Source organism: Euwallacea fornicatus, chromosome 21, assembly GCF_040115645.1.
Source record: "Euwallacea fornicatus isolate EFF26 chromosome 21, ASM4011564v1, whole genome shotgun sequence".
Classification (NCBI taxonomy): Eukaryota; Metazoa; Arthropoda; class Insecta; order Coleoptera; family Curculionidae; genus Euwallacea; species Euwallacea fornicatus.
The window spans coordinates 205,196-230,269 of NC_089561.1; the positions used below are offsets into that span (position 1 = coordinate 205,196).

The 25,074-nt window shown below is 39.2% G+C and overlaps 4 protein-coding genes across 7 annotated transcripts in view; 2 read left to right on the forward strand and 2 right to left on the reverse strand.

Annotated features, from left to right (window-relative positions):
- On the forward strand, positions 1-793 carry LOC136345861 (migration and invasion enhancer 1). 2 transcript variants are annotated; one of them, XM_066294524.1, is made up of 3 exons: positions 1-315; positions 367-464; positions 524-793. In XM_066294524.1, the coding sequence occupies exons 1-3, from the start codon at positions 284-286 to the stop codon at positions 676-678; spliced, it is 285 nt and encodes a 94-aa protein (XP_066150621.1). In that variant the 5' UTR covers positions 1-283; the 3' UTR covers positions 679-793. The 2 variants fall into 2 exon arrangements, with proteins under 2 accessions (XP_066150621.1, XP_066150620.1); XM_066294523.1 differs by having other exon boundaries at positions 6-315; positions 512-793.
- LOC136345833 (LIM domain-binding protein 2-like) lies at positions 728-16,825 on the reverse strand. 2 transcript variants are annotated; one of them, XM_066294460.1, is made up of 10 exons: positions 16,715-16,825; positions 16,085-16,385; positions 6,542-6,635; positions 6,383-6,485; positions 4,735-4,907; positions 4,372-4,581; positions 4,179-4,311; positions 3,640-3,767; positions 2,954-3,134; positions 728-2,824 (listed from the first exon to the last, which is right to left on the reverse strand). In XM_066294460.1, exons 1-10 carry the CDS (start codon positions 16,797-16,799, stop codon positions 2,709-2,711), a joined length of 1,524 nt encoding a protein of 507 aa, XP_066150557.1. In that variant the 5' UTR covers positions 16,800-16,825; the 3' UTR covers positions 728-2,708. The 2 variants fall into 2 exon arrangements, with proteins under 2 accessions (XP_066150557.1, XP_066150558.1); XM_066294461.1 differs by having other exon boundaries at positions 4,188-4,311; positions 16,715-16,824.
- Positions 14,569-25,074, forward strand: part of Rab27 (RAS oncogene family member Rab27) — a 15,566-nt gene continuing 5,060 nt past the window's right edge. The window contains exon 1 of one of the 2 annotated variants that reach the window (XM_066294508.1): positions 14,569-14,573. The gene's annotated coding sequence lies outside the window, so the exon portion shown is untranslated. Of the gene's footprint in view, positions 14,574-19,432; positions 19,592-25,074 lie in introns of those variants that run through there. The other variant, XM_066294510.1, reaches the window with a different exon arrangement.
- Positions 22,898-24,970, reverse strand: LOC136345841 (putative ATPase N2B). Its single transcript, XM_066294484.1, has 2 exons — positions 23,341-24,970; positions 22,898-23,286 (listed from the first exon to the last, which is right to left on the reverse strand). Exon 1 carries the CDS (start codon positions 24,774-24,776, stop codon positions 23,466-23,468), a length of 1,311 nt encoding a protein of 436 aa, XP_066150581.1. The 5' UTR covers positions 24,777-24,970; the 3' UTR covers positions 22,898-23,286; positions 23,341-23,465.

Below are 25,074 nucleotides of genomic sequence, written 5' to 3' on the forward strand. Positions count from 1 at the left end.
GACTTTGACCTTGGTATTTTAATTCGCCAAGATTCTGACCGATTTACTGTTATTTTTACACTGTACCATTAAAAATGTGTTAAAAATTATTTTCAACCGTGATAAATGAATCGATAATTTCGGAAGTACTCACTACTATTCATTATCGGCCAGAGATACAGTTTATTCCAGACCAGTGATGGTTCAGACACTAGAGGTTCATGGTAGGATGAGAAAGTGTTCATTTTCTTTTTGAAAAAGATTAAATGATTATTCTACGCTGGAATTATTGCATTAGTGAAAAATGGAAAATATTACAGTTGAAGTAGAATATTGGTAAAACAACTGTGAATCTCTAACTAACATGTTATATAATCATTGTTTTAGCAACAAATGTGGGTACTTTTTAAAGTTTGAAGAATTGAAACAGCACATTACTGAACAACATTCGGATATCGAGGTAGTAGGACGTGAAGGGCGACGAGGTATGTTGTAAATTAATCGCATTGCCACTCAACTATAGCAATTATAGGCTCATTTGAAGTAAAAATAAATGATTCGCTGGTTCACTCAAAACTGCAAACTTTGGCATATCCTGATTATGCGGACTTAGCCAATTTAATTGGTGACGCCAAACTGGGGAAAGAAGTTAAAGGTCCTTGCAAACAACAACCAATTACGTCTTGCGTGGTTGCCTAAAGATACAGGAAAGAAAATAAGCAGTGATTTACAGTTAACAAAACACCTCTTAAATATTTGTAAGTGTTCTATTGTGATGTCGGAAATAAATATGCTAAAATTCCTTATTAAGAAATATTCATGAGAGTTAAGTATCAATACAAAAGCCGGACAAAAGAAACAATTAACGTCTTAACAAATTATTACACACACCACTACAGACAAAAACAGATGTAAAAATACACTTACATGTTTTTCCAAAGAGACTTGAGAAAATTTACACCAGTCTCAAATATATTATATATTATTCTTGTTATGTTTACACTAAAAGTTTCGTTCTTCTGACATCAAGTTGCAGCCAGTACCGATTAAATTCTGGACGTTGCCTTTTCTGAACCTCTGACATCGATATATTACACATAAAATTGTCCAAAATCCCATCGGCACTAGGTTTCGTTTCATAATACAACCATTCGCTCGTCATACTTCTTATTACTATCATTTATATTCAGAACAGTCACCTTCATGTCAACGGACAAAAACACCATAATTTCAAATATGGTACAAAATTGATCATTTTAGTGTAGTTCATTCAAATGCGGAGAAAAGAGACCCAGTAACATTTTTATGGTGCTGTTCACGTTGAAATGCAGATAATTTGGTAAAACTCTTTATGTTTAAAATCATCTCATCAAATAAATCATTTTTTACCAAATTCCCCATTTCTACGAACAACGAAACTTGTGATGTGTAGTTTAAATCTTAAATTTACTGTACAAAATGTGAGCTGCCTTTACCACCTAAATAACTTCTACATGCCCATTCACACATTATTTAACCGAGGTACCTATGGTGGGGGTTCCTAACGGAACCAGCAAATAATAAAAATTGCACACACGTCGTTTTTGAGTGCAACGTTTCGCTCTGATATATTTCAAACACCGAAACTGCGCGATTCCAAGAAGATTTGACGTCCGTCTTTGCTTCATTCGTCTGTACTGAAATCTATCAGATATAATTCACTATCATTATAAATGCACTTCAATTTGTTGCGTCCTCTAATAACCGATTTAACTAAAATGTATGTATTTTGGATATTGTGAGCCTCACATCGGAACCGGAAAGGAAGATCTAACAAACGTAATGTAACCTGAAAAATTGCCATGTCGCGTTAGCAGTTTGTTTTTACTGATTATCGTCGTATTTGATGGAAATGCCTGGATGTTGACTCTGTTTCTTCAAAATCACATATTAAAAATTTTGTAATAAAAAAAAATGCTAATCGGTGAAAAAACGTAAAATGGCAACATTGCACCTACCATTTTTCTTTTTAAAAATGAACGTCTTACTTGCCAGATATGCGCGAAGTTTTGGATAGACAGCGTTTCCAGATTTAATAAGAAGTTTTTTTTCAATTTCTGTCCACGAACCTTCGAATATTCGCTATGAAACAAACTGACGTAAAAACAGGAGAGCAGCATCGACTGTATTTCCTTAAAACGACGATTTTAGTGACCAAAATGTGATCATTCCAATGATGCCAATATCAAAACATCTATGTGACCATTGAGGGTGTGAAAATTTATGAAAGTTTGATAAAGAACATTGTGACGTTCATTTGATTGATGGAAACAATTCCCTCTCGGGACAAATTTAAGACCCACAATATCGCTGGGAATCCGACCGTTCCCCCGTTCCGTCACCACTCTCAAAATGTCCTTTGTATATCACTATCAACGTTTCGATTTCTTGCTGAGATCCTGAGGCCCCTGCGGGCCCAAACCCATTCCGTAGCCGAAGTAGAACCTTGCCAGTTCCTGCTGCAACTGCTGGTGTAGCTGCAGCCAGTGCATGTAGGCCCGCGACAAGCCAGTGGTGACTTCCGGCTCCGTTTCGTTTTTGGGTTCGGCGCTCGGACTCGACGTTGGCCCGGGCACGTCGGACTCCGACGGTTCATCGGTCGCCTTGGACGCGGCTGCTTCGCTGCTGTTTGGGACGTCGTTTTTTGTGTCGAAGCTGCCACCCGGTTTGGGCGTGCCCGTTCTTTGTCATCACTGGCTCACCGCGGGCGACTTTTTGTCCTGCGCGGAATCACCACCTTGAGGAGTCGAACTGCCCGGCGGTGCTCCCGATGGACCTCGGTCGCTGGGACCCGAGTTTCCGCCACCTAAAAACCCGTCGTCTTTGTTCAGGCTCGAGGGGAAAAACACCGAAAATAAAAAGAGACGAAGAAGGGATATAAAGGGCGATGGAAAAAAAAATCGCAAAGGACTCTTAAGGTTATTAGGCAACTCACCCCAAGAATTGGATCCCTGCATTGGAGAATCGGCGCCGTGGAAGCCGGCACCGGCATGGTTGTCGTGGTCTAGGGAATTGGCTGCGTCATACTGGGTGTTTTCGAGCCGCGTGATCAGCCTCTCATCTTCGTCGCCGAACTCGCCGCCCATGAGTGAAGGCTCACCCACCACCATCACGTCCTAAAGGTCGAATTGTTGATGTAATGTCGAACCAAACCCAGTAAAATCAGAGCAGTTCGTAGACGTATCGCGGTATTTCAGAGTTGACGTAGAAGTTAAACAATGTTGACTGAAGGATAACGGGAATTTATTTAAAACACTGAATTAATTTTGGTGCGTTATGGCTGCACCTTCGCCATTTCTTTATTACACATGCCAATCTTATAAATGGTGGTAGTGCGGAAAGGAATAGTTTAACACTGCCAAATGTGCTATTTTTTCTGTTAATTTTAAATCGCGACAAATCTCGTCTCTTTGCCATTCCTTAATTGCACAATATGACAATAAGGTACATCTGCTCGTAACATTTGAGCCATATCGAAATCAAGCACCCGCGATGCCCATGACACGTCACAATGTCGTCAGATTTACTATTTCACTGAGGTATTTAACTTTTCATATGTAAAACGAATCGAAACTTCCAATGACCTATTTAATTATTTTTCTACTTAATGTTTATACTGACCTGCGACGCTAAGGAAAAATTTGGCCCGGGAGACCGTTTTTTGTTGGGAACCGGTGCTGTGTTGTTGGCCGCCCCGCCTGAATTCGAACCTTTCCGTTTCCGCCTCTTGTTCGCCGGCCTCTGCGATTCTGGACGACCAAATTATCGAAATAACATAATTAGGATGCTGTAATTGTCGCCATTGCAGGCAATTGACCGGTCATTGACGCAGAGATGAGTGAATAAGCGGTCAAAAATACCTTCAAAACTTAAGCTAAAACTACTCATTACTATTCGTGCTTTTATCAAGATTTCTTCAGGATTCTTTTCATTTTTGCAATACGTTTAAAACACTTACAGTTTTGCAGACAAAACCCACAACAACAACAACCTCCCCTGCTTTTTGCGTGTGAGCATTTCAATTGGACTTGAAAGAAAACCATTAATTAAGACAAAAAAAAATCTACTCTTCGCACATTCACACAACCATTCGGCGACTCTCAATGGACACAAAGTAGAGCAAAAATGAACAATCCTATAGTGCAAAGTAAAAGAGGTACCTCTCGTACCAGGCGGGGCGATGATGCGTTGCCACTTCTGAAAAAGCGTCGTTTTCAGACAGTCTCGCGGACTGAGGGCGTACGCCTTGTTTCTCGACATTAATTCCTGCATTGGTTCTAATATCACACACAGCTAAAAATCAATTAGTTAAAAGGCGACGGTGAAATAAAGTCCCACAGCAGATTTTCTTACCCTTAAATAATTAAGTGTAGAATTCGTAATGCCCTGCCTGGTGATGTTTTTGCTCAGCTGCTCCAGCATTCCTGGGTCTTGCTGAGCGTGCATCCCAACCACAGAGCGGGGCACCAGCTCGCGGTGCGTTCGCACTGCGAAATGCCACGACTTTATCCGCATCAAGTCGTCGAACGTGAATTCTAAGACTAAGCGGCCTTCGGTACACACCTGCAAATTTGTTCCAGATACCACAAACTCCTGTTAGGGCTGTTCTATGAGGGAAGAAAAGAAAACCGAATACGGATCATCTTCTGACGATCCGGAATTGGTTTTCTTCTCAGTGGGAACGAAGCTCGAATCATCTGGGAAAAGTAGCTTTACCTTAGTAAATAGCGGTTTACCATGGTGCGTGACCATAGTGCACTGATCACAGTCTAACGAAATAGTTGTGTTGTGGAAGGACTCTTTTGGATGCTTCATATTATAATACAGTTCAGTCACTCCACCTTCGAATATACTCCTAAAATACCTTGGTATCAACGTTCTCCCGATAGCTGGAAAACGAAAAAATCGATTAAACACTCATCGAAATGGTTAATTAACACATAGAATAATTATTTTTCCACCAACTGCGTCGCAAAAGAACAAAATAGTTATTTACATGATAAGAATGTGGCGAGGTCTGAGATGAATAGTCCATAGATTTGTTAGTCGAATAAAAACTCATGATAGGTGTATAGTGCATGTGTATACCGACCGTCTTATAAAAAGCGAACGAAGCAATAACTCAATTATTTATTTAAACAGATTTTAATGAACCAAAAACCAAATAAAACGATAAGTGTTCAGACTACTGAATAACTGGCTGGATGACGAAAGTTGATTTTTTTAATTCAACTTATTCTGCTTTCGGCGTCAACTTCAGAATTTTAAATAGAACTTTTTTTTGACATTTTCTGATAGAAAGGAGCTTTTTTAATTTCGCGATTTATAACGAATTAATGTTAAAATCATTTCTAACCGAGAAAATTTAAAAATCTCAACAATAATGTCATAATGTGTGTTAGTGTTCAAAATGGACATTATTATCATCATCAGTATGGCCGGTCAAAAGTCTTGCAATAATTTTATGGGTTTCTTAAAAGATCCATAGCGTAGTGAATTGTGTTTCGAACGTTTAATTTTATTACGATTGGGTACTTCTCAATTAAAAGAACGGGTAGAGTTCTTATTACTTTAAAGACGTGCTTGAAGCACGTCCATAGATCCACTGTCCATTGTGAAATGTTGTCAACTTAAATTGGCATTTGATATATTGTCACCAACAACATTCTTTTTGAACACGTATTGTGACATATTGTTTAAATTTTTCAACTTTTTTCAATTAAATATTTTTTTAACATTGACCTGTCAAGCATTATCAAATTCAGAAAATACTTTCTATTAAAGGAAAAAAAATGAAACTCTGAAGTTGAGAAAAAAATCAACTTTGCTGTTATTTATTAGTCTGGACGATATAATTTTATTAGATTTTTAGTTAACCAAAATCCGCTCATAAATAACTGAGTTATAGCTTTCCTCGCTTTTTTTGAGACAGCCGGTATTTGATCATTTAATTAACAATTTAAAAAAAAGTTAAATCGACTATCTGTTAACAAAAATTATGTCCATCAACATTCGATCAACGGCCCCCAAGGTGGAGTCTACCAGGGAGAAATACTGAACGTCAAGAAAATGCCGGAACAAATCTGGATTTTTAAGTTCGGAACTTCTAAGACTCTTAACCGTTGCACACAGTAAAACGCACTTTTTATTTACATGGGAGCCTAAATTACGCCTATAAACCGTTTTAATTAATAACGTATCCATTTTTTCGCCGTAAAAAGACAATTGGTTTCTCACCCAAAGTTGTTTTTTAATGCCTATTGTTAGTGTTTTTTTTTCTGAATTTTTCTTCGTCCCAAATTTTTAAATCGAGCAAATTCCAACTTATCAAATCAATTTTGTGTAGAATAAGGAAAACACTTACTGTATCGCTTGGGACCGTCTTCTAGGCAAAACGCTAAAGTCAAAGAGGCGTCGTCCTCGAAGAATTCCGTGGCGAACGCGTCCCACCACAGGTTATCACTATCCTACAAAAAAAAAATACAATAATCACCATTCAAAACCCAACTTAACAACCCTGTACCTCCGCCCGTTGCTGTAATCTCTTATTTAGCTCGTATATTCTATAGTCCGGCTGCCCAAAGTACGGAGTGTGGCGCCTTGGAACTGGCAAAGACCTAAAAAAAAACTATGAAAAAATATGGGAAAAACAAGGACATCACAAGAGTCGTCGAAACTGGGCATCACCTGTCTCGAATTACGAAAAAGCAGAACTTGACCAAGGTCTAGGTCTGGAAAGTTACTAAGTACCGAAAGGGCGATATCTAGGGCCGATTGTTGTCTTGATTTATGCCCCCCGTAATTACATACAAGAGGATATGCCAAGTTCGGCGCATAGGAAAGGTGATTTATGGGTTAGATATGCAGGACTCGAAGATTTAGGAGCCTGTTGTCGAGCTTCCACGTTGTGTCAGTTAGCGCGATTTGAATAATTATTAGCGCACTGAAAGGTAATTCAAACAGTAACACAAACCATAGACACACCAGACATTTTAGTCATACTTTTTTGCGAGTTCGCCGACTCACTATGTAGTATCAGTTGCGGCTTCCAGCTTAGAATACAACAACAAAATACATATTCAAATCGGTACAAACACGCTTATTGTACGCGTGGACCTTGTGCTCCGAAATATTTCAAATAAATTAAACGCAATATTGAAAATGCGGCAGCATCGCGGATAGACTTCGTCAGCCATTTTGTTAATTTTTTCGGTTTCTCCAGGACCTGGCAATTTGTGATGTTTTTCTCTGCGATTTTTTAATGTACTCTTGCAGAGCCGGACGCAGCATTGTTTCAGCCCCCCCCCCCTCTTTTTTTTTTTTACCCTAGAACGCTTCTACAGTGATAAAATTGGAGCAAATAACGTCACCGCAGACTTACAAGTCTTAATGCAGTGGCGTCTGATGCATCTCTGGCGACAAAATGACGTAACGACAACGTTAATATATGGCGACCTTCCGACCAAAAAATAAGACCCAGTTTTGAGAAATACCGACAATCGTTGTTGACCACGATCTTGGGGGGATTGCGTCGTTGATTTAACCTGCCAAGAGGGGCTTAAATATTGAACGGAGTGAGAAGAACGGCAAAATTGCAGTTAGAAATTGTCAGTCCAAGATATATATATATTTTTAATTCGCCCCTGTGACGTAGAGCACCTAAATCGGGCAGCGCCGTTAAACTTTTTTGACAAACGAATCCCGCAATAAAAAATTTCAATGTCAGCCCCCTTCCGTGCACCCGTTACTCCGTGACGTCATCCATCCGTCATCCACCTCGTCCATCCCTACCGAACCTTTTCGGTAGTGTCGCTTTCGAACCCAGAACTGACTCCGCTCTACACTTATCAATCTGCCTATACCTTAAATCACGTCGATGTACATCTGTACACGCACACATCTAGCTTCAGTTGATTATTAATCCTAATGAGACCGCCTGCCGTAGAGCAGAACACAACCGTATGACGATAAATTGTTTCGAAGCCCGATGATGTATGTAAGAGCGGTTAAGAGTTATCATCCCGATGGGGATTTATTCAATTAACCGTTCGTTTTAATTGAATGAATAGTTAGCGGAATAAATCATTCCGCTAGGCAGCCATTCATCATTAACTGCGGTAAAATTCGGTTTGTCGCCATCTGGGCAATTGTCTCATGACGATCTTAAATCTTTCGTCGATAGTCGGATTCCTCGTTAACGATGATTTATAAGGCGCACACGGTGATTCTGGATGGTTTATAGAGTACGGATGGTGCCAATTCCAAATTCGTCGATTACACGGCGACACATCAGCGGAAATTTATGCGTGATGATAAACACTTCATCATCTCATTTTTTTTCCCCCGTTCCAGGGAACTACTAGCTGCGGGAGAGCTCATGAAATAAGAAGACCCCGATTCAATGCCATATGGAATGAGCCGTTCCTGCACGAGCGCTCATTGGGACAACATAATTATTATTACATTTTTTATCGAAAATCAACACGATAGATCCGATGAAATGCAAACTCTCGTTCGAAAAACACCGCGAATTGAACGTCTGTTTTCCTAACCTGTAGTACGGATTTCCGAAGGGAGAGCAATAGAAGGGGTCCCCGTGTACATGGGGCGGCATCCCGCCGGGTCCGCAGGGAGACCCCACTGGTAACCGGGGATGATGGTGGGGACCCGCCGGGCCCGGTGTCCCCACCAGGGATTGGGCCCCGTTGCAAATCGTGACTTCACTCGCTCTTTATGGTCTTATCGCACTTCGATACTTCCGAGCCTCAAAACTTTCCCTCAAACTCGGTGAAAAACATCGCGCGTTTGGAGCCGGAGGTTCAGGGAGCGTCGCGACGGACCTGCCGTCGTGTCGGGTCGCGTACTAAATCGTAAATCGAAATCGGTCTGTCATATCCACGTGAACAACCGGCCGGCCTATATCCCTTATTGAACAACGTTGCGCGTGTTCCAGGAGGACACTCCTCCTGGATACGCCGAGAACGCAGCCTGGACGAGCACTTGTAGATCCAGATATAATTCGGGAAGATGACGACTTGGGGGGATAATTAGGTCAAAGGGGTTCAAAAGAAATCCCCCCTCCCCTCTGCGCCAGCTATAAATAATGTTTCATGTTTGCCGGATCGGAGTAACTGATTGTTCTATATAAATCACAAAATCGGCTGATTCTTGCCGAAGGGCAAAGAACAAATGTTGCCCGCAGAGTAAAAAATAATCAGAAGGTAACGACAGAATATGACTAAAGTCCAAATGCGTAATTCACTTTCGTTCGGCCATGCGCGATTTTCCATTAAAAACATAATTTGTCAACGCTGTATATCCGAATGAGGTAATTTTGAAGGTAAGTTGCGCACATTATTGCCGCTTGTGTGACAGCTGTGGCGTGGCTGCCAGACATTTGGTGAACAACGCAAAGCCGCAGAAGTGCCATTGGGGCATTCCACGTTTGACAGGGTTCACAACGCCACCCACCCCCCTTCGAAAAATCGGAGTCAGTGTTCGAGTCTCGTGGAGATGCCCATTGCTTCATCGTTGAAAGGCTCGGACGGGACCCCGAAACTTCGAAATCAGGGGATGTCGAACGCGTTCCTGCCATTTTTTCTGTAATTCATCAGAAACCTGAATTTTACCAATTTCGTCCCGCGGATCCAGAACGATTCATTCCGGAGCGGTTGTGCCTAGGCATTTTGGAATTAGATTGTCAATTTTCAATGGCAGAAAACACTCGAAAACTGAGATTAACTCGATACGACCGCAAAAATTTCGTTCAAAAACATTCGAAAAAAATAGGGAAAAAAAATACGTTTGGAGCAAAAATAAAATTCTATTTCCGCCGTCGCAATAACAATGCTCCACAATGCAACTGCCAGGAGATATGATGCAAATAGGCAACGAAGATATTACATATAGCAAAATATCGGAATGGCATTAAAAATAACCCGCTTTGTGGGAGTAAATAGTTTAAAATAGAAACGAAGTTTACACGGGATGGATTTTATCGCTCCAGGCATTTCTAAATGGTAAACAATGAGCACAAGACATTGGAAAAATGACTCGTTATTTTCCCCAGAAGAAAATTATTCAAAAATACGCCCAAAAGCAATAAATCATTCCAGAGAGCTTAATCAATAACGTAATGCACGGCAGTATCGATTTTCTCCGGTATAATAGCCACACGCACAGCGATATATGGAACATGAAAATCTCTGCCAGTCTGTCCAAAATTTGCGGAGAATTCATAAAATAATAATCCTGCAAGACCTGCCAGTCTATATTGAAATAATGAATAAGCTTCTTCAATCTTCATGGGTTGACTGTACCGGCGGGAAGAGCCCTGAGGCAGCGGACGAAGAATGAAGCGTAAAGAAGCCCGTTCTAGACCGGTTTCGTCCTCCCGGTTTATTTTTCGTGTTGTTTGGCATCTCGAGAGACTACTTCATGTATTTCAAGAAACATTGTTATAGACGGGCATTCTTGGGGAGCCAATCATTAATAACAACAACCTTCCTTTTAACAATTTTTAACGGTAAAAGAAACACATAGGTCGGTAAAAACGTACATGATGGAAATAACCATTATTTGCTCATGCAGAAATTTTTACAGACTGAGTAACGGATGTAAATAACGGTGGTTCGAAGCAAAAATAAGAAAGCCCGGCATTTCGCCTAGCAAATGTAAGTCACCGTGGTACCGTATACATAAATCTAATAATGGCAGGCGACTTTAACGAACAGATTGGGGTTGTAACGGGAACAATTCTACAGTTCAAACAGAGAACGCATCGTGTTGCGCTCACAAGACGACACATCTCGATGTCACGTCAAAAGTTATTTATCGGAACTGTCAAATTTGCGCCCAATGATTCTTTTGACCGATCAAAGTTAAACGCCCGATGTACGGGGACGTCACCGGAATGCGAATTTTTCTCACAAAATTTCCGTAACCGGAGCGAGGAAAACGTTGCGGCTACCACCAGACGGGAGTTTTCCTAAACTTGACTTCGGTTATGAGTAGCAATCAACGATAACACGTAGAACGATGCTCAATACAAAATTTTTAACATAAAATGCGGTGAGTTTCGAAAAATTTTCTATGAAGAAAGATTTGGAATTTCTTGACACCGAGCCCGCACGTCTTTGGCATGCTCTTCTACATGATCTCCGGCATAAACAAATAAACCTAATCTCACTGCATGGAACTCTATTTGCCTTTATTACTAGTTGAATTTTATTAAAAATAGTCTTTCAAGAATAAACTTTGAACCAATTGCAATATCTCAGTTTCTTTTCTCTTTAAAACCGGGCACGGAGCTCATGAACCACTTGTACCTTGTAAGAATATAATGCCAGATTGTTTTTTTTCTTATGAAACAAGTGTTAGGCTGCACGTCCGTTTGTTAAGAAAGCGGTCTTGAAGATGTGTCGGAATTGTCATCCGATATTCCGCCTAACATTTGCAGCAAATTCTGGGGTTCGTTCAATCGGTCTACCACTTGCCGATTTCCTTTGAACGTTGTCAGTTTCACAAAACAATTTTACGACGTGTGTCCTGAAATTACGATTCTAGCACCACAATGCAGCGAAATTTTTCACGGACCTCCTGAAGCCAACTTTGAACTTCAAGTACCCTCTCTCCGTTTAAGTACTGTTCATTCCGAAAATAAGACTCAACCATAAAGATTTTTTGGATTGAATGATTGAGAACGCAAATATCATTTTCAGCACTCAAAAAGTTTTTAACCAACTGGCGCGCGAGTCAGTGGAGTCTCGAAAAAGACTATTTTTAATAAAATCCAACTAATAATAAAGGTAAACAGAGTCGTATTTAAGTGGAGTTATGTTAATTTGTTTATATTCGAGACTACGGAGAAGAACTTATCGAAGACATACGGGCTCCAACCACTCCAGGTTACTACTTATTGTTGGCATTCGCCGAATTGTTTATGTTTCACAGCGCCCTCAGCGGCAGTAAAATTTTCCAAATACAACCGCAAACGAATTAACACCTATTTAAGAGTTATTTAATCTACAAGGGAACCCCCGGAGGGTTTTGTTTACCACACGGAACGCGCAAAAAATAAATTATAACTGTAATGCCGTGTTCGGAGGCGCGCGGGGCCCCATAAAAGGCTTAATGAAGCGATTAAGTGCACTGCGGGCGTGATTCGAATTATCGCCTCTTTTACAAGGCATCACGACTTCCGAATAATATGATAAACTATTTTCCGTTTTGACATTTTAATTGGTTACCAACGACCGACCAACTATAAAGCGCCTATAGGAAGTAGATAAATTATGATGATACTTTTCGTTTACAGCCAAAGACGGGGAACAGATGGTAAAATTTTACAGCAAGCGATGGCGATATTCAATTTTCTTAAATTTCACAATAATCCTCGATTCACATTAAAATATCACCTTGCTGGCTGCAATTCATGACTGGCGGGCATGAAACCAGAGTCAGGTTGAAAAAACAAAGTTATCGACCGTTCTAGCAAGTGGTCACCAATCTTCAAAGAAGGCACCGTTGTCAACGCTTCAAATCATTTCCTTTGTGAAGCATTTAACCGATTTTGTCCCGGCTATTGGGAATGTTTGCGCGACCGGCAACGCCGCCACGTTCCATGTCCTAGAACTTTACCGGACTGACGACATGGTGGCCGCAGATTTTGAGAGATATTTCTCGTGGTCAGCGGCGAACGCGCTGTGTTTTTATTCCTATCTGCCCACAAATAATTTCGAGCCACGCTACAAATGACTCTGCGGGAAACCGGATTGTCTACCGATTTTGGCGGCTTGCCCTCCACCCACTAAACGAAACTACTCCCGACAGTTCAGATTTCATAAATTAATTCTTGGAGGCACTAAAACAATTTACGTTGTATAAATTCTCAAAGAATCAAATCAAAACTGCTTCATTTTGACCAAGAACGAAGTATCCCAAAGCAACGCGTCCAAATGACGACCACGACCTTCCTTACACTATTCAATCGAAACGAGCCAGAACTACTGTCAAGGTTTGACAGCCATTCGAGTTAGCCACTACTTGACACGCGGGGAAGCAACATAAGCGATGGCAATATTGTCTTTTAATGATTTTTTAGACTTCGAAAAGTGTGTTTTCGCATCCATTTGAAGGGTGAACAACATCATGGAAAACGACATGAACTTCAATTAATAATTATGAGCTTGAAGAAAAAGCATTTAACATTATTAACCATGTTAATTAAGACAGCTAAAAGCCGAATTGAATTAAAATCCAGTCGCGAGTACATTAATAAAAGAAAATTGGGTCGTTTCCATTTAGATAGCCATGGGAGACGGTTCCATTCATTCATGGAGTGGCGAACGTGCACGCACGCCGGATTACAATAATGTGTAATAAAATGCAGCCAATTAGGTTGTTTGCCATTTTGTCGCCCTTACTAATGCCCGGTAATTTGGCGAGACACGACAATGTTTCTTTATATGCCCGTTTTTATCTCTGTTCACTCCGCAGAATCGCGAACGACTCACTCGACTGGTACAATGGATTGAAGAGAGTCCCTGATTTATTTGAAAACAATGATTTGGCTTAGAATGGACTGGGATAGAGGGAACCAGCTCCAAAAGAAGAATACCGAACACGAAAGTTCGATCCCCATCCAAAATAGCGCGTAAAGGTTATCAGAAATCTCAAAAGCTCGTTGACTTCCCCGAAAGGACGCTCCATTTCCAAGAAGCGCCATTTTCGTTTCTCCAAAAATGGCGGCCATTTTACAATTAAACATCGACTCGTAGCTCATAACAATAAAGGAAATTTGGCGACTCCTGCCAAAAGTAAACGTGACCATAGGAAGTGACCTTTGACGTCAGAGCAATTAACACAATCACGTGATCGTTGAAAAATTGCTGATTGGCCTAACGACAGAATTCAAAATTTACGATTTCTGTAATCGCTCAAAACTAATCATTTCTCACTAAAACATATTTGAGGAGCTCAAGTATAAATATTTAACGGACGACATTTCCGTATTTGGAAGTTGTCGGCGGGGTTGCCTACCCTCCTCTGCTTACACCCCCGAATCCGAGCTGAGCGAAGCGCTTTGCGCCACGCTTTCCAGTCCTGGGCCGGCAATACGAGGTCGGCGTTGCCGGCTCCACATGTCTATAGTACATTCGCCGCGTCGGGGACTTGTACAAGCACCGCGCTCGAAACGAAAGCAGCGTTGCCATACTACGCGAATTGCCCTGGCAAATTATTTACCTTGCGACAATTACCACAAACTGCTGAGAACGGCCAACAGAAATGTTCTCCGTTTGCTAGGAAGGGGAATATTTAGATTCAATTAGATTGTTGCTTAAGAAAGTCGAGAGCAAATAAGGAATTTGTTTGAACGTTTATTACATATAAAAATTTTAATTTTTGGTGCGTGACAATTGCAAAAAAATGAAAGCCTCGTTGCGCAAATATTGTCAATTGCAAAATTTTGGTACGGATAAGTTTAGATTCGCATATTGAATTAGAGGGAAACATGGCAACGGTGCTGCAGGAATAAGCGAGAGCTCCAGCAGCAGGGGAGAGATCGCACTTTAAGTTTTACATCGTTGTTTTTACAAGGGACGCGCGAAATGTTATTCCAATCCAACCTATTTATGACCAAGATCTACGGCAACCTAAACTGTAAATTTCTGTCAAACTGAACGTCGAAATTACTCAACTTCGTGCATTTACGTTCTGCTCATCAACCATCAAATGAACTTTAAAGTTCCCAAAAAAAAATCGACCGTTCATGTGACGATAAATAAGAAGTTAAATTTTACAATTTGATAGTAACATTGATGTTACGAGGCCTGGTACGTTACCAACCGATATTTTTTGACTTTGTAATAATCTACTTGAAGTACATTTAAATCCAACTAATGGAATTTTCCAAGCTATCCCCGTATACGCCGAGAAGAACCCAGACCTAGGACTTTAGAGTGCGTTAGCACTTCGTCACAGTTGCTCTTTATGGGACCCCGACGCGCCGTTTTGAGTGTAGACGGCAGGGGGATGGTTACGGCCCGACGGGGCGCCGGTGGCTACAGAACCGGCGGTGCGGGGTTCGGGCGGATTAAATGCAACGATGCCGAGTTGCTGCATGAAATCTTGAAACGGCGACATTTTCGTCTTGTTTAATCAACCGCCGAAGGATTTAACAACAACTTAAGGCACGATAATAATAATTACTTTGAGCGATAAATACTGACCTCGAAACGAGATATCCCACCCTTTTTTCCTTTGGTTATTATTACCAACAATGTATGTAATAACCTTTTTTTTTCGTTGAACGAATCGAAGTTGCTGATAGATTTCATTCCACTGAATGAGCTAGGGAATAAACGCTACTTTACATATTATTACATAAAACGCTACGGGCGAAAATACACCGATGTAAACATTTACTTTACGTGTTACATGGCGGAACAAAACAAATAAAAAAACAAGGGCAAAATCGGCAACTATGCAGTACATACTACCCCCCTCTCGCACCTCTAGGCTACACATAAAAAAGTCCCTTTGCCCCACGCCCCCCTCCCAAAACCATTTATATAGGAGACTTCTCTAGGAAAATTTTTACTAGCGTTCCAATAACAATTTTATTATTATGCAATTATTATCCATGAGGTGGAACAAAAAAAAAACGGAATAAAAACCTCAAAGCGACGTTAAAGACAGTCGAAAAAGGTAAATTTCTACGAAAATGTGTATACAGCAAACTACTTTTTTCAGAGAAAGGATCAATTGATATATTCGGCAACGTCGGACGCAACCATCCACGTGGTTAGAGATAATAATGCCGGCTGCGACGTTGTCACATCTCTTATTGAGCATTTTTTCAAATACGCCACTCGTTTTCCTCTTTACAGGCATTTTTTTCTATACGAAGCTCCAACTTGTTTCGTCAAAACTTATTTTCACAGAAATTGCTTCATTTTATAAATAATTAGATATTAGGTGACCCAAGAAATATGCATTTTTACTAATTTGCATCTCCAAGTAATTCCTGAATCATCTTATGGATGTTAAAAAATCGAAAACTCACCCTTGTTCAACTGGTATGGGTCCGCCCATGCCTCGGCCCATCATCCCGTGGCCTGGCTCCATAGGTCCCGACATAGGATGTCCCGGTCCCGGACCAAATGGCGATCCCGGCGGCATGCCGAACCCACCTGGTCCTGGACCGAAACTATGGAAATGGGGGTTACCCCCGGGACCCACGAAAGGGGGCCCCGAGGAACCCGGTCGCCCGAATGGAGGTGGTCCTCCGGAGGGGGAGCCAAACGGTCCTCCAGGACCGGGTCCATTATAGGGCGGCCCTCCACTGTTCGGGGGTGGAGGAAAACCTGTAGAAAGTTATGTTAAATTGAAATCATTCCCTATATGATTTTATATACGTATGTGTATGTATGTTTCGTGCTTATTATCTCGAAATTAACCATATTCGAAATACTGAGGCGAACTGGAAAGTACATATTTACAAAAATGGGTAAAAACTCAAAAGCGGTAAAACTATTTTCAACAAAATGGTTTTGATTTTTTACCAATGTTTTTCACTTTAAGGGTTTAATAGGGGTTTCGTATGGCCAAAACAAAATAAAACATTTGAGCGCAAAATTACAAACTGCCAAGGCGGTAAATGATGGAATGTTCAACTCTAATACTGGGAACACACCAACGAACATCTTCCAGCACTGAAAATCTTCATTTTCAAGCAATAAGCAGGTTTTCAAGTCGGGCAATTGAAGGCACGTCGCCATTACTTATATTTAAACAAAAAACAAAACTGACAAATGACAAACGTGAAACATTCATTTCACCAAAATGCTGTATGGGTAGAAGGCAGAGGTCTTTGCCAAGTTGGCATCTTTGTTACACACATTAACAAACACTACTAACGAAACAAGGATGCTTATATAAAACCGACCATTTTTGGGCCTCTTCAGACTCCTTAATATTTTGGGAATTAATATTGTCTATTTTTATAACTTACCGCCTGCATTTTGAGGTTGTCCAGGGGGTCCGGGAGTAGAGCTACCGGAGGGCGCAGGCGAGGCTGTATATTGTGGGGTGGAGGCACCTGGGGGCGGCCCGCCGCCCTGATACGAAGCTGCGTTTGCCGCCGCCGGGGAACCGGCTCCTGCGGGCGGCCCCGCTTGGAATTGTTGAGCCTGGAACCCAGCCGGAGGACCCGTACCGAAGGCGACGGCGCCCCCCGCGAACCCCTGGGGCTCCGGTCCGGGAGGCGGACCCTTCCAGGGCGCGGCGGGGTCCTCCAGGGTGACTGGCAGCGTGCTGGAGGTGGCAGTCACGCGATGTCTAGGGCCTGTTGTCAAAATAATATTTTTTTTGTATCTCCAATCAGAGATGAATTAAGAATAAAATGAGCCACAACTAATGGAAAACAAATCCCACTAAGGCCTAGTGATACAGTATCAGCAAGTCCATGAAGTATGGACAAGATCTTACATTTTAAGGGCCAATGGATCAATGCTCTGGCAAATATACTACTGGTATTCATGGAAATGTTGATATAAAGACAAAGTATTGGTCTTGTTTATTTTTTCAATTAAAATTATGTTCCAAGTAAAATTACCAGTACATTGATCTAATTCTTTAGCTTTTTAAGGACTTATGATTTTAGATTTCTCTTCAAGTTTTTCATATATATTTTAACACAATATGAAAGAAATGAAAATGTTTTTCATTACTGTGTAAATATAAAACAAGCATGAACTAATAAATATCAAAATCTTAGATATCCTAATGGAATTATTTTTCTTGATATTAAGTTGTTCTTCTTTTACTTATAATAGAATAAACTGCAAAAGATTCATTAATATTATATATCTTACATTCATTAGATTACATCAACTTTCCATAGGACAAAAGTGGACAACAGAAATATAGATGACGCGCATTTGAGACCAATATGCAATTCACAATATAATTTTGAATAAACTTCAATAAAGGATATTGTATGATGCTTTTTTGGAGACTTCAATCTGCCTTACTACGTTACTTTTATCAGCCTTGATGAATCAGCTTCTATTCTCTATCCAGAAAAAGTACTTGAGAAATGTCAATTTGCTAGAAATTTGAACATTTGTTTCCAGTGAAACAACCCGAATAACTAAAGATGTAACAAACTTTCTTCATAAATTAACATGGGATTATTTAAATTTACTGTTTTATTATTGGACTCTCAAAAACCTGAAGAGAAGTTCCTTAAATTAGATTAAGTTTGGGTAGCTAGCAAAATTACATTTGAAAATTCAGGATATTCTAAAAAATTGAATATTTGATGCAATGTTTATATTTTCCTTAAGGCATTAGAATGTCTTTCTCACAATAATTTCCACTTCTTGACAGTTTTTTTTACAATCATATTCACAATATGACAAGTTTGGAATTTCTATTTATATATTTTTAATTTCAAGTTCCTAAATTTTCAAACATCGCAACGAAAGGTTTCTTATTGTTTGTTTGATGATTGAGCATCTTAATATTAAGCAAAATACTTAGAAATATGGCCTTTTTTTGACTTAATTACAATGATACAAATATTTCTAGACTTACAATTCCTGACTTATTTTTTGACTTTAATTAAACCGACCATCTAGAGGGGTTTTACTGACGAATCTTTATACACTAAAACGCGTTGAAGATATCTTAACGTACGACACTGGAAACCTACTTTTGAGGCTGGTAAATTTAAATATCTTGATTATAATCGCCAGCTGGTAACGAACAATATACCAGAAATATTAAATCTTTAACGCAATTTTATTTCACTCACTGAATGTTTTGTTTTGTTTCTAAGTGAGGTTATGGGTATAGGAGTTTACCTCGCTGCCGCACAGGCGCGTTGCATCGCCACAAATTATTTTCATAGTTCGCGATGACAATGTGGGTCTTATCTTGAAAAACAATGTAGTTAGACTTCATTCTGGTAAAGTTTTGAAATATCAAATACAGTAGAATGGGGTATAATTAAAAACGTTTTACATTTGGTTGCGAATTACATATGAAGATAAATCCCAAACCCAGAATTAAAAATAACCGACGTTTCAAATTTATTCAAAATTATATTTGACAAAAGTCAAAGCCTTTGATCTTAATTAAAAATAATTTACCAGACGGTTCTGCATCGTCAATATGACAGGAATGAATATATTTTTAATTGCAGTTAATTCGAATTGGGTACGGCAGCGATGAATTTGTTGCCCTAAGTTCTGAGGTAGGGCAGCTAGTTGAGGACATGGCAACATGGTCAAGAATGTATACAAACGTTGCTCTATTGTTTATTTTGCTCTAACAGCCATCATGTCACCTGAATTTCAAAAGTGAAAATTCCGATGGACTTACAAGTCTCAGACCAGAATCCATGAGCTTGCAAGTTAATTGTGCACCGATTAAAAAATTTCATGTTCATTATTGCAACAGTGCACTAACTACCCAAAAAGAAAAGTGTAAACTTAGTTCGGCAATACGAAACAAACGTTTTGTTGTGTTGTGTTTGTAACGCGAGCTCAAGAAGAACTGACCTCTAGTAAGTATTCAAAATGGAACGAATTGCATGTTTGGGATTAAATTGTTGAAGTGCCTAATTTAAGCATGTATTTGGTAAGTAAAGCAATTTATTGGATGATTTGATTGGATTGTATATTCTTGGACGTGTATGTAGATGAGGGTGAAGGCAGAGCCCTTATTTTAAATATCTTGTGAATAATTGCATTGGTAATTGCTTAAATGGGCCGCATTCATCTTATCAAAAATGATATTTTTTCACCTCTTATACAGGGTGATTTATTTAGATGTGTTCACCATTGCTATCTTCGAAAGGGTGAAAGTTGTGAACTTGTTTAAATGCAAAAAAAGTTATCATTTTTCAGAGAATTTCATTGTAAATCATTGTCAGATAATTCGATTTTATAAAATACATGAAATATTTTAAAAACTATCTGATAAAATGAAATATGTATTAACACATTTTCGGTTTTTTTGTTTTTTTTTTTACTCTTTATATTGTGGTTCGCTTAGCTGGTGGCCTTGGCACAAAAAGGCCCACTTTTACACCCACTAACTATTAATAGCAATCCCAATTTTATGATTATTGTCTTTTGATTAATCAAATGACTGATTAATTAATTATTTTGTTTCTCTGGCCATCTCCATGAAACATGTAGCAATCCCAACCATCTTGTTGTGTATAAGGAAGTAAAAACTGTTTTTAATGAGGTAAAATGAAAATTAGTTTCATTTATTGTAAGCAACCAACGCCACACCACAATAATTCTCTGTGAATCCTCACCTCTCATGATCAAAAAGTCTTTCTAATTTTTTTTCTGTGGCAAACATCAGTTTTTCCATACTATTAGTTGTAAAAGATGCCTTTATTGGGACTATTGAATGTGTAGGAAGTATGCTTTCTCCTAATGTTTGGAAAACAGATTAATAATTGCAAGTTATATGACCTGTTATTTACGTAGGGATGTAATGAACATAGTTGTCATGGAAATAAATGTAGTGTTTTTGTGTTCTTGATTTAACTTACTCTTAATTTAAGCCAAGTTTACTGCAATTTTTACCAAATTTAGTTGTGGAAAAAATTGTATGCAAGCCATTTTATGACTCCTCCACTGGGATCATAGTTATCTTAAGAGATAAATGATTCTTTAAAGTAGGGTAATGTCCCTCCATTTGAAGTTTAATATAATATGTTTTCAAATTTGCAGTATTGGTAATAATCTCTAAATGTAATATAAACTTTATAAACTCCTTTGCATATAAAAAGATGGAACTAAAATGTCCTTAAAGTTATTTATTATGTACTTTTTACCAACCTTGTCAGTTTTCTTGTAATGCATAAAATTTCCTAGGTATGAAATATTCTTGTTTGGTAAGGGTACCATGTGGTAACAAAATGGTTCATTGGCTAATTTTTGACATCTTCAAAATTTAAAATAAATAACTTTGCTTACAAAACTGTTACAGACCAGAGACCAGATATGCAGAATTCGAAAGGTAATGGAATGTCAGTATGACATTAATTAATGAATGTTCAAAATTAGTTTTAAAAGGGCATTAAAAAATGTTGTTTTCCTCTAATTGTATGTTATATTTGATTTGCTGACATTGCAAATTTCAAAATGTATTCTCGTTAAGGTCTAAATTGTATAGCACCTCTCTTGTAAAATACCAGAGATCTGACTATAATACATTAAGGTTGTGAAATGCTTATGACTCTCATGTCTCAATTTCTCAAGGCTGCGTGCCTCATGACTTAAATTTCAAGGCCAAAACCCCATTGGTGAGGCTCCTGGAAGAGACACCCTGTGCCTGACTTTTGGGACATAATGATGCAGTGAACAAGTTTTGTGTACAATATAGAGATGTGATTTTGATAATGGTAAAATTTGTCCATTATTACCCCGAATCTATGTAGGGACACCTACACATCTAAGGAATGTTGGATTACCTACATGATTTTTAATTACAATTCAGTAGGTCATGGAATGTAATTTTTTCCCTCCTGTTTTTTGTCTTCCTGTCTGTCGTCCTTACACATGCAGGGAAAATAACAGGAAAAATGTAATATTTTCCATGGTCTACTGCTATGATGTTCAATTAGGAGGATCTACTGATACTACGTAAAACTAGAGTTAAATACCGTGTGATTGTTAAATTTCGCTTTTTCACATTTGGGATTTGTTCTAAAATTAAAATCGCACCTTGGTCGGCTGTGCCGTTGGCCTTTTCGAGTAAGGGAGCAATGGCAGCAAGTTTTACCGCGACGCTTTAATTTTCTTCTTGGATTTCCTCGAGGATCGTTCCTGTAAACAATAATGGGTGAGCGCCTCCATTTTTACTGCGTCGGTGCTGCCCAGGCGTGAATATCCGACCGCGATATGTTTGGATGACACATTCCACCGGTTTCAAATTCAACCACTAATACACTAAACACACACGCGTCGGTGCAGGTATCTCTCCCAAGCCCGACAGACGAGAGATAAATAGCCGGGATCACAAACTAGGCCACGATATTCGGCAGATTTCCGACGCGATCTCGAGTTTTTGCCTTTTTTCCATGGCGAATTCGCAGACGGCAGTTGACAATGTCACCCCGAAAAATCAATAAAGTTAACCAACCCCTTATCCTTTCCCCACCCTCTGCTCATTCAAAAACATCACGATTATCATTACACCGGTCGGCGGCGTCAAGCGGAGCACGATTTTTAGACACTTGCCGCTAAACGAACGAACTAACTTTGCCGGGCTTCGGCCTTGCTTGACTCACGCTCAGACGTCACTGTCGCCTTGCCACGTCTCCCCAAACTAAGTAGAGCAGCCATGAGAACCATCGGTCTGTTACGCTACCAGATTCATGGTCGTTTTACGGTGTAGCGCGATCAAATCGTCGTTACTTTCTGTCCCTTGTTCATTCGCATTAAAAGCTTCAAAGTAGAAAAGTGTGGCCGGCATCGGCACATGCTGACTGCCACATACCGAAATAATGTAATAGAGGGGATGCGCCATCTTTCGTTACTCCATTGTCTTCGTTTCTCTTAAACTCAATGACATAGAGAGGCATAGAGCATGGTCTCATAGTGCGCTCATGATATTTACGCATTTTTTTTTTTGTGGCAAACGTCTTTAACGTGGTCCCCTTCAGCGACGTAACGGTGACATTTTAAACAGCAAAAATAATGCAAAAACTTGTTTTGTCTCACAACGAAGAAATCGTAAGGAAAAGGCAGATTCGTTGCCAGAGTTAAGAGAGGAGGATACAATTATTTTAATTAAGGAACCGGGGAGAACGGATCTCCCCTTAAGAAGGAAATCATTTAAACCCCTGTACTAAAAAATAGCTTCTATTTAAGTACAACTAATCACACATTTGAGACTAGAGGCGTGGCTACCAACAGAGCTATAAAAGATACTACGAAAAAGTATCTAGACATTTAAAGATATTTCATTCAAAAATTTATCTACTGATTTAGTTTAATAAATATTTTGGCCAAAAATATCACGGATAAAAATGAAGATTTTCGACTTAAGTATGTTATAAGTATCAAAATTCTGAAAAAGTTTAAAGTGACAAAAATACGCGAACTGAGGGCATTTGGTTTCTACGACCATTAAAAACACGATAGTTTCAACCTCGAAAGGACGTTTCACACCCTCTAAAATGGTCAAGCTAAAGGCACTTTTGATGGAGCCCCTAAGGTGGTTACTTCTTAAACCCTAAAAAACAAAATTCTAAAATACTAGTAACTAGATATCTTTTTATCTAAATACTTTAAGGGTATCTTGTAGTCCCTCTGTCATTCACCAATTCAGTTTTTTTGGGAATATCAAACCCAAAAAAGAAATAATAATATTTTTACATTAAACCATCATTGAAACTTAGTTACATAGATACACTACTTCCCCTTATCGCCCCAATAATCCTCACTCTGCATTTCAGTCAACCTAGAGATTGTCCTCTCAAAAGCAAAAATCTCTTCATCTCCTGTGAATATATTGGCAGTAAGATCTTGGTCTCCAATCTTCAAATCATCCATCAACATCCTATGTTCATCACTAATACTGTCTGTGCTGCTCTTGGAATAGGTGAACAGCTCTTTTATGGGGTTACTTGCTGATAAAATTACTTTTGTCTTTTGATCGTAGAGGGCATCTATCAAGGTGATGAATCTCCTCGCTGGGGACTGCATTTTATGTAAGTCAATTTGTGGAACGTCCCTTATAATGATAGTGTGGAAGAAATTGGTTAAATGGAGGTAGTCATTGGCCCCCAAAGGGCGGTCGCACAGCTCTTCAAATGTAGTGTCCAAAATACCCCCACAGATTTTTCGAAAAGTAACTTCCCTATCCAAGATGACAAAAGTTTTACTCCTGACTATATCATTCTCTTTCGAACATAGGAACTTGAATATAGGTTCAATAGGATCAAGTTTGTAATTCTTCTTTATGAAATAATTAGTTTTATCTCCTACAAGTTTCTGTCTATAATCTATCCCAGAGTCTAAGTTGGCCACTGTACAGTGGCATTTTAAAACATCTATAAAAGGCAAAAAATTTGATCTTTGTAACCCATTTTTGTACAAGTCCTCTGGAGGTCTGTTACTAGTTGCTACCATCACTAAACCATTATTAAATAGCTCTGTAAATAGTCGCTTGAGAATCATAGCATCTGCTATATCAGTCACTTGGAACTCATCAAAGCACAACAACCAAGATTCCTGGACTATGATTTTGGCTATAGGAGGAATTGGGTCAAATGGTTTAGCCTTTCTTTCAGAAAAGTCTTGCACTACTTCCTGCTTTAACTGGTGCATACGATGGTGCACCTTAACCATGAATTCGTGGAAGTGAATTCTCTGTTTTCGCTCTACATTACAGATGTCAAAAAATAAATCCATAAGCATGGTCTTACCTCCTCCTACAGCTCCATAGATATACAACCCTTTAGGGGCTTTTTGCCTGTTTTTCGACAATAATTTACTAAAAAAGGTCTTCTCAGATGGCTGATAAGCCTTGATGTCTTCGTACACTCTCTGCAGTTGTTCTGCTACTGTGAATTGCACTTTGTCTTTTTGCAATTTTCCGGCTGTAATTTTGTTTTTAAGATTTTCTACTGGACCATCGTTGAGGGTTCTAGAGCATACTTTTACAGCATAGTACCTTTTCAGTGTACCATATGCTATTGGTCTCATAATAAGGCGTTTCATGCTGATATTTTGAGTTGTAAAGCAATAACATTATTAAAATTATTGACTAGACAGGTACAAGGGCTTTTGTAGGTGAAGAATTATCACATTTTAGCTTACGTAATAGTTTATTTAAATGTTTTATACGCTATTTTTGAAGGAAAGGCGCGAGAAAATCCCCTTTATCGACTCTTTCTCACAATTGACATTTGACGTATGAAATAAGAGTATAAAGAGTAGATACATTGGCAATAGATTACGAAACAGTGATTTTCTAGTTAGAAGACTTATACAAATATATAAAAATATACTAACATTT

Excerpts from the sequence above, each read along its gene's own strand:
- LOC136345861 (XM_066294523.1), top strand. The coding sequence starts at position 284 with ATGGAAAATATTACAGTTGAAGTAGAATATTG. Across the intron at positions 316-366 it reads ACAGTTGAAGTAGAATATTG|CAACAAATGTGGGTACTTTT; the intron begins GTAAAACAACTG and ends TCATTGTTTTAG. Across the intron at positions 465-511 it reads AGGACGTGAAGGGCGACGAG|GCTCATTTGAAGTAAAAATA; the intron begins GTATGTTGTAAA and ends TAGCAATTATAG.
- LOC136345833 (XM_066294460.1), bottom strand. The coding sequence starts at position 16,799 with ATGGCGACGTGCCTTCAATTGCCCGACTTGAAAACCTGCTTATTGCTT. Across the intron at positions 16,386-16,714 it reads GTGCTGGAAGATGTTCGTTG|GTTTTCCTCCACCCCCGAAC; the intron begins GTGTGTTCCCAG and ends AACTTTCTACAG. Across the intron at positions 6,486-6,541 it reads GATTACAGCAACGGGCGGAG|GATAGTGATAACCTGTGGTG; the intron begins GTACAGGGTTGT and ends TTTTTTTTGTAG.
- LOC136345841 (XM_066294484.1), bottom strand. The coding sequence starts at position 24,776 with ATGAAACGCCTTATTATGAGACCAATAGCATATGGTACACTGAAAAGG.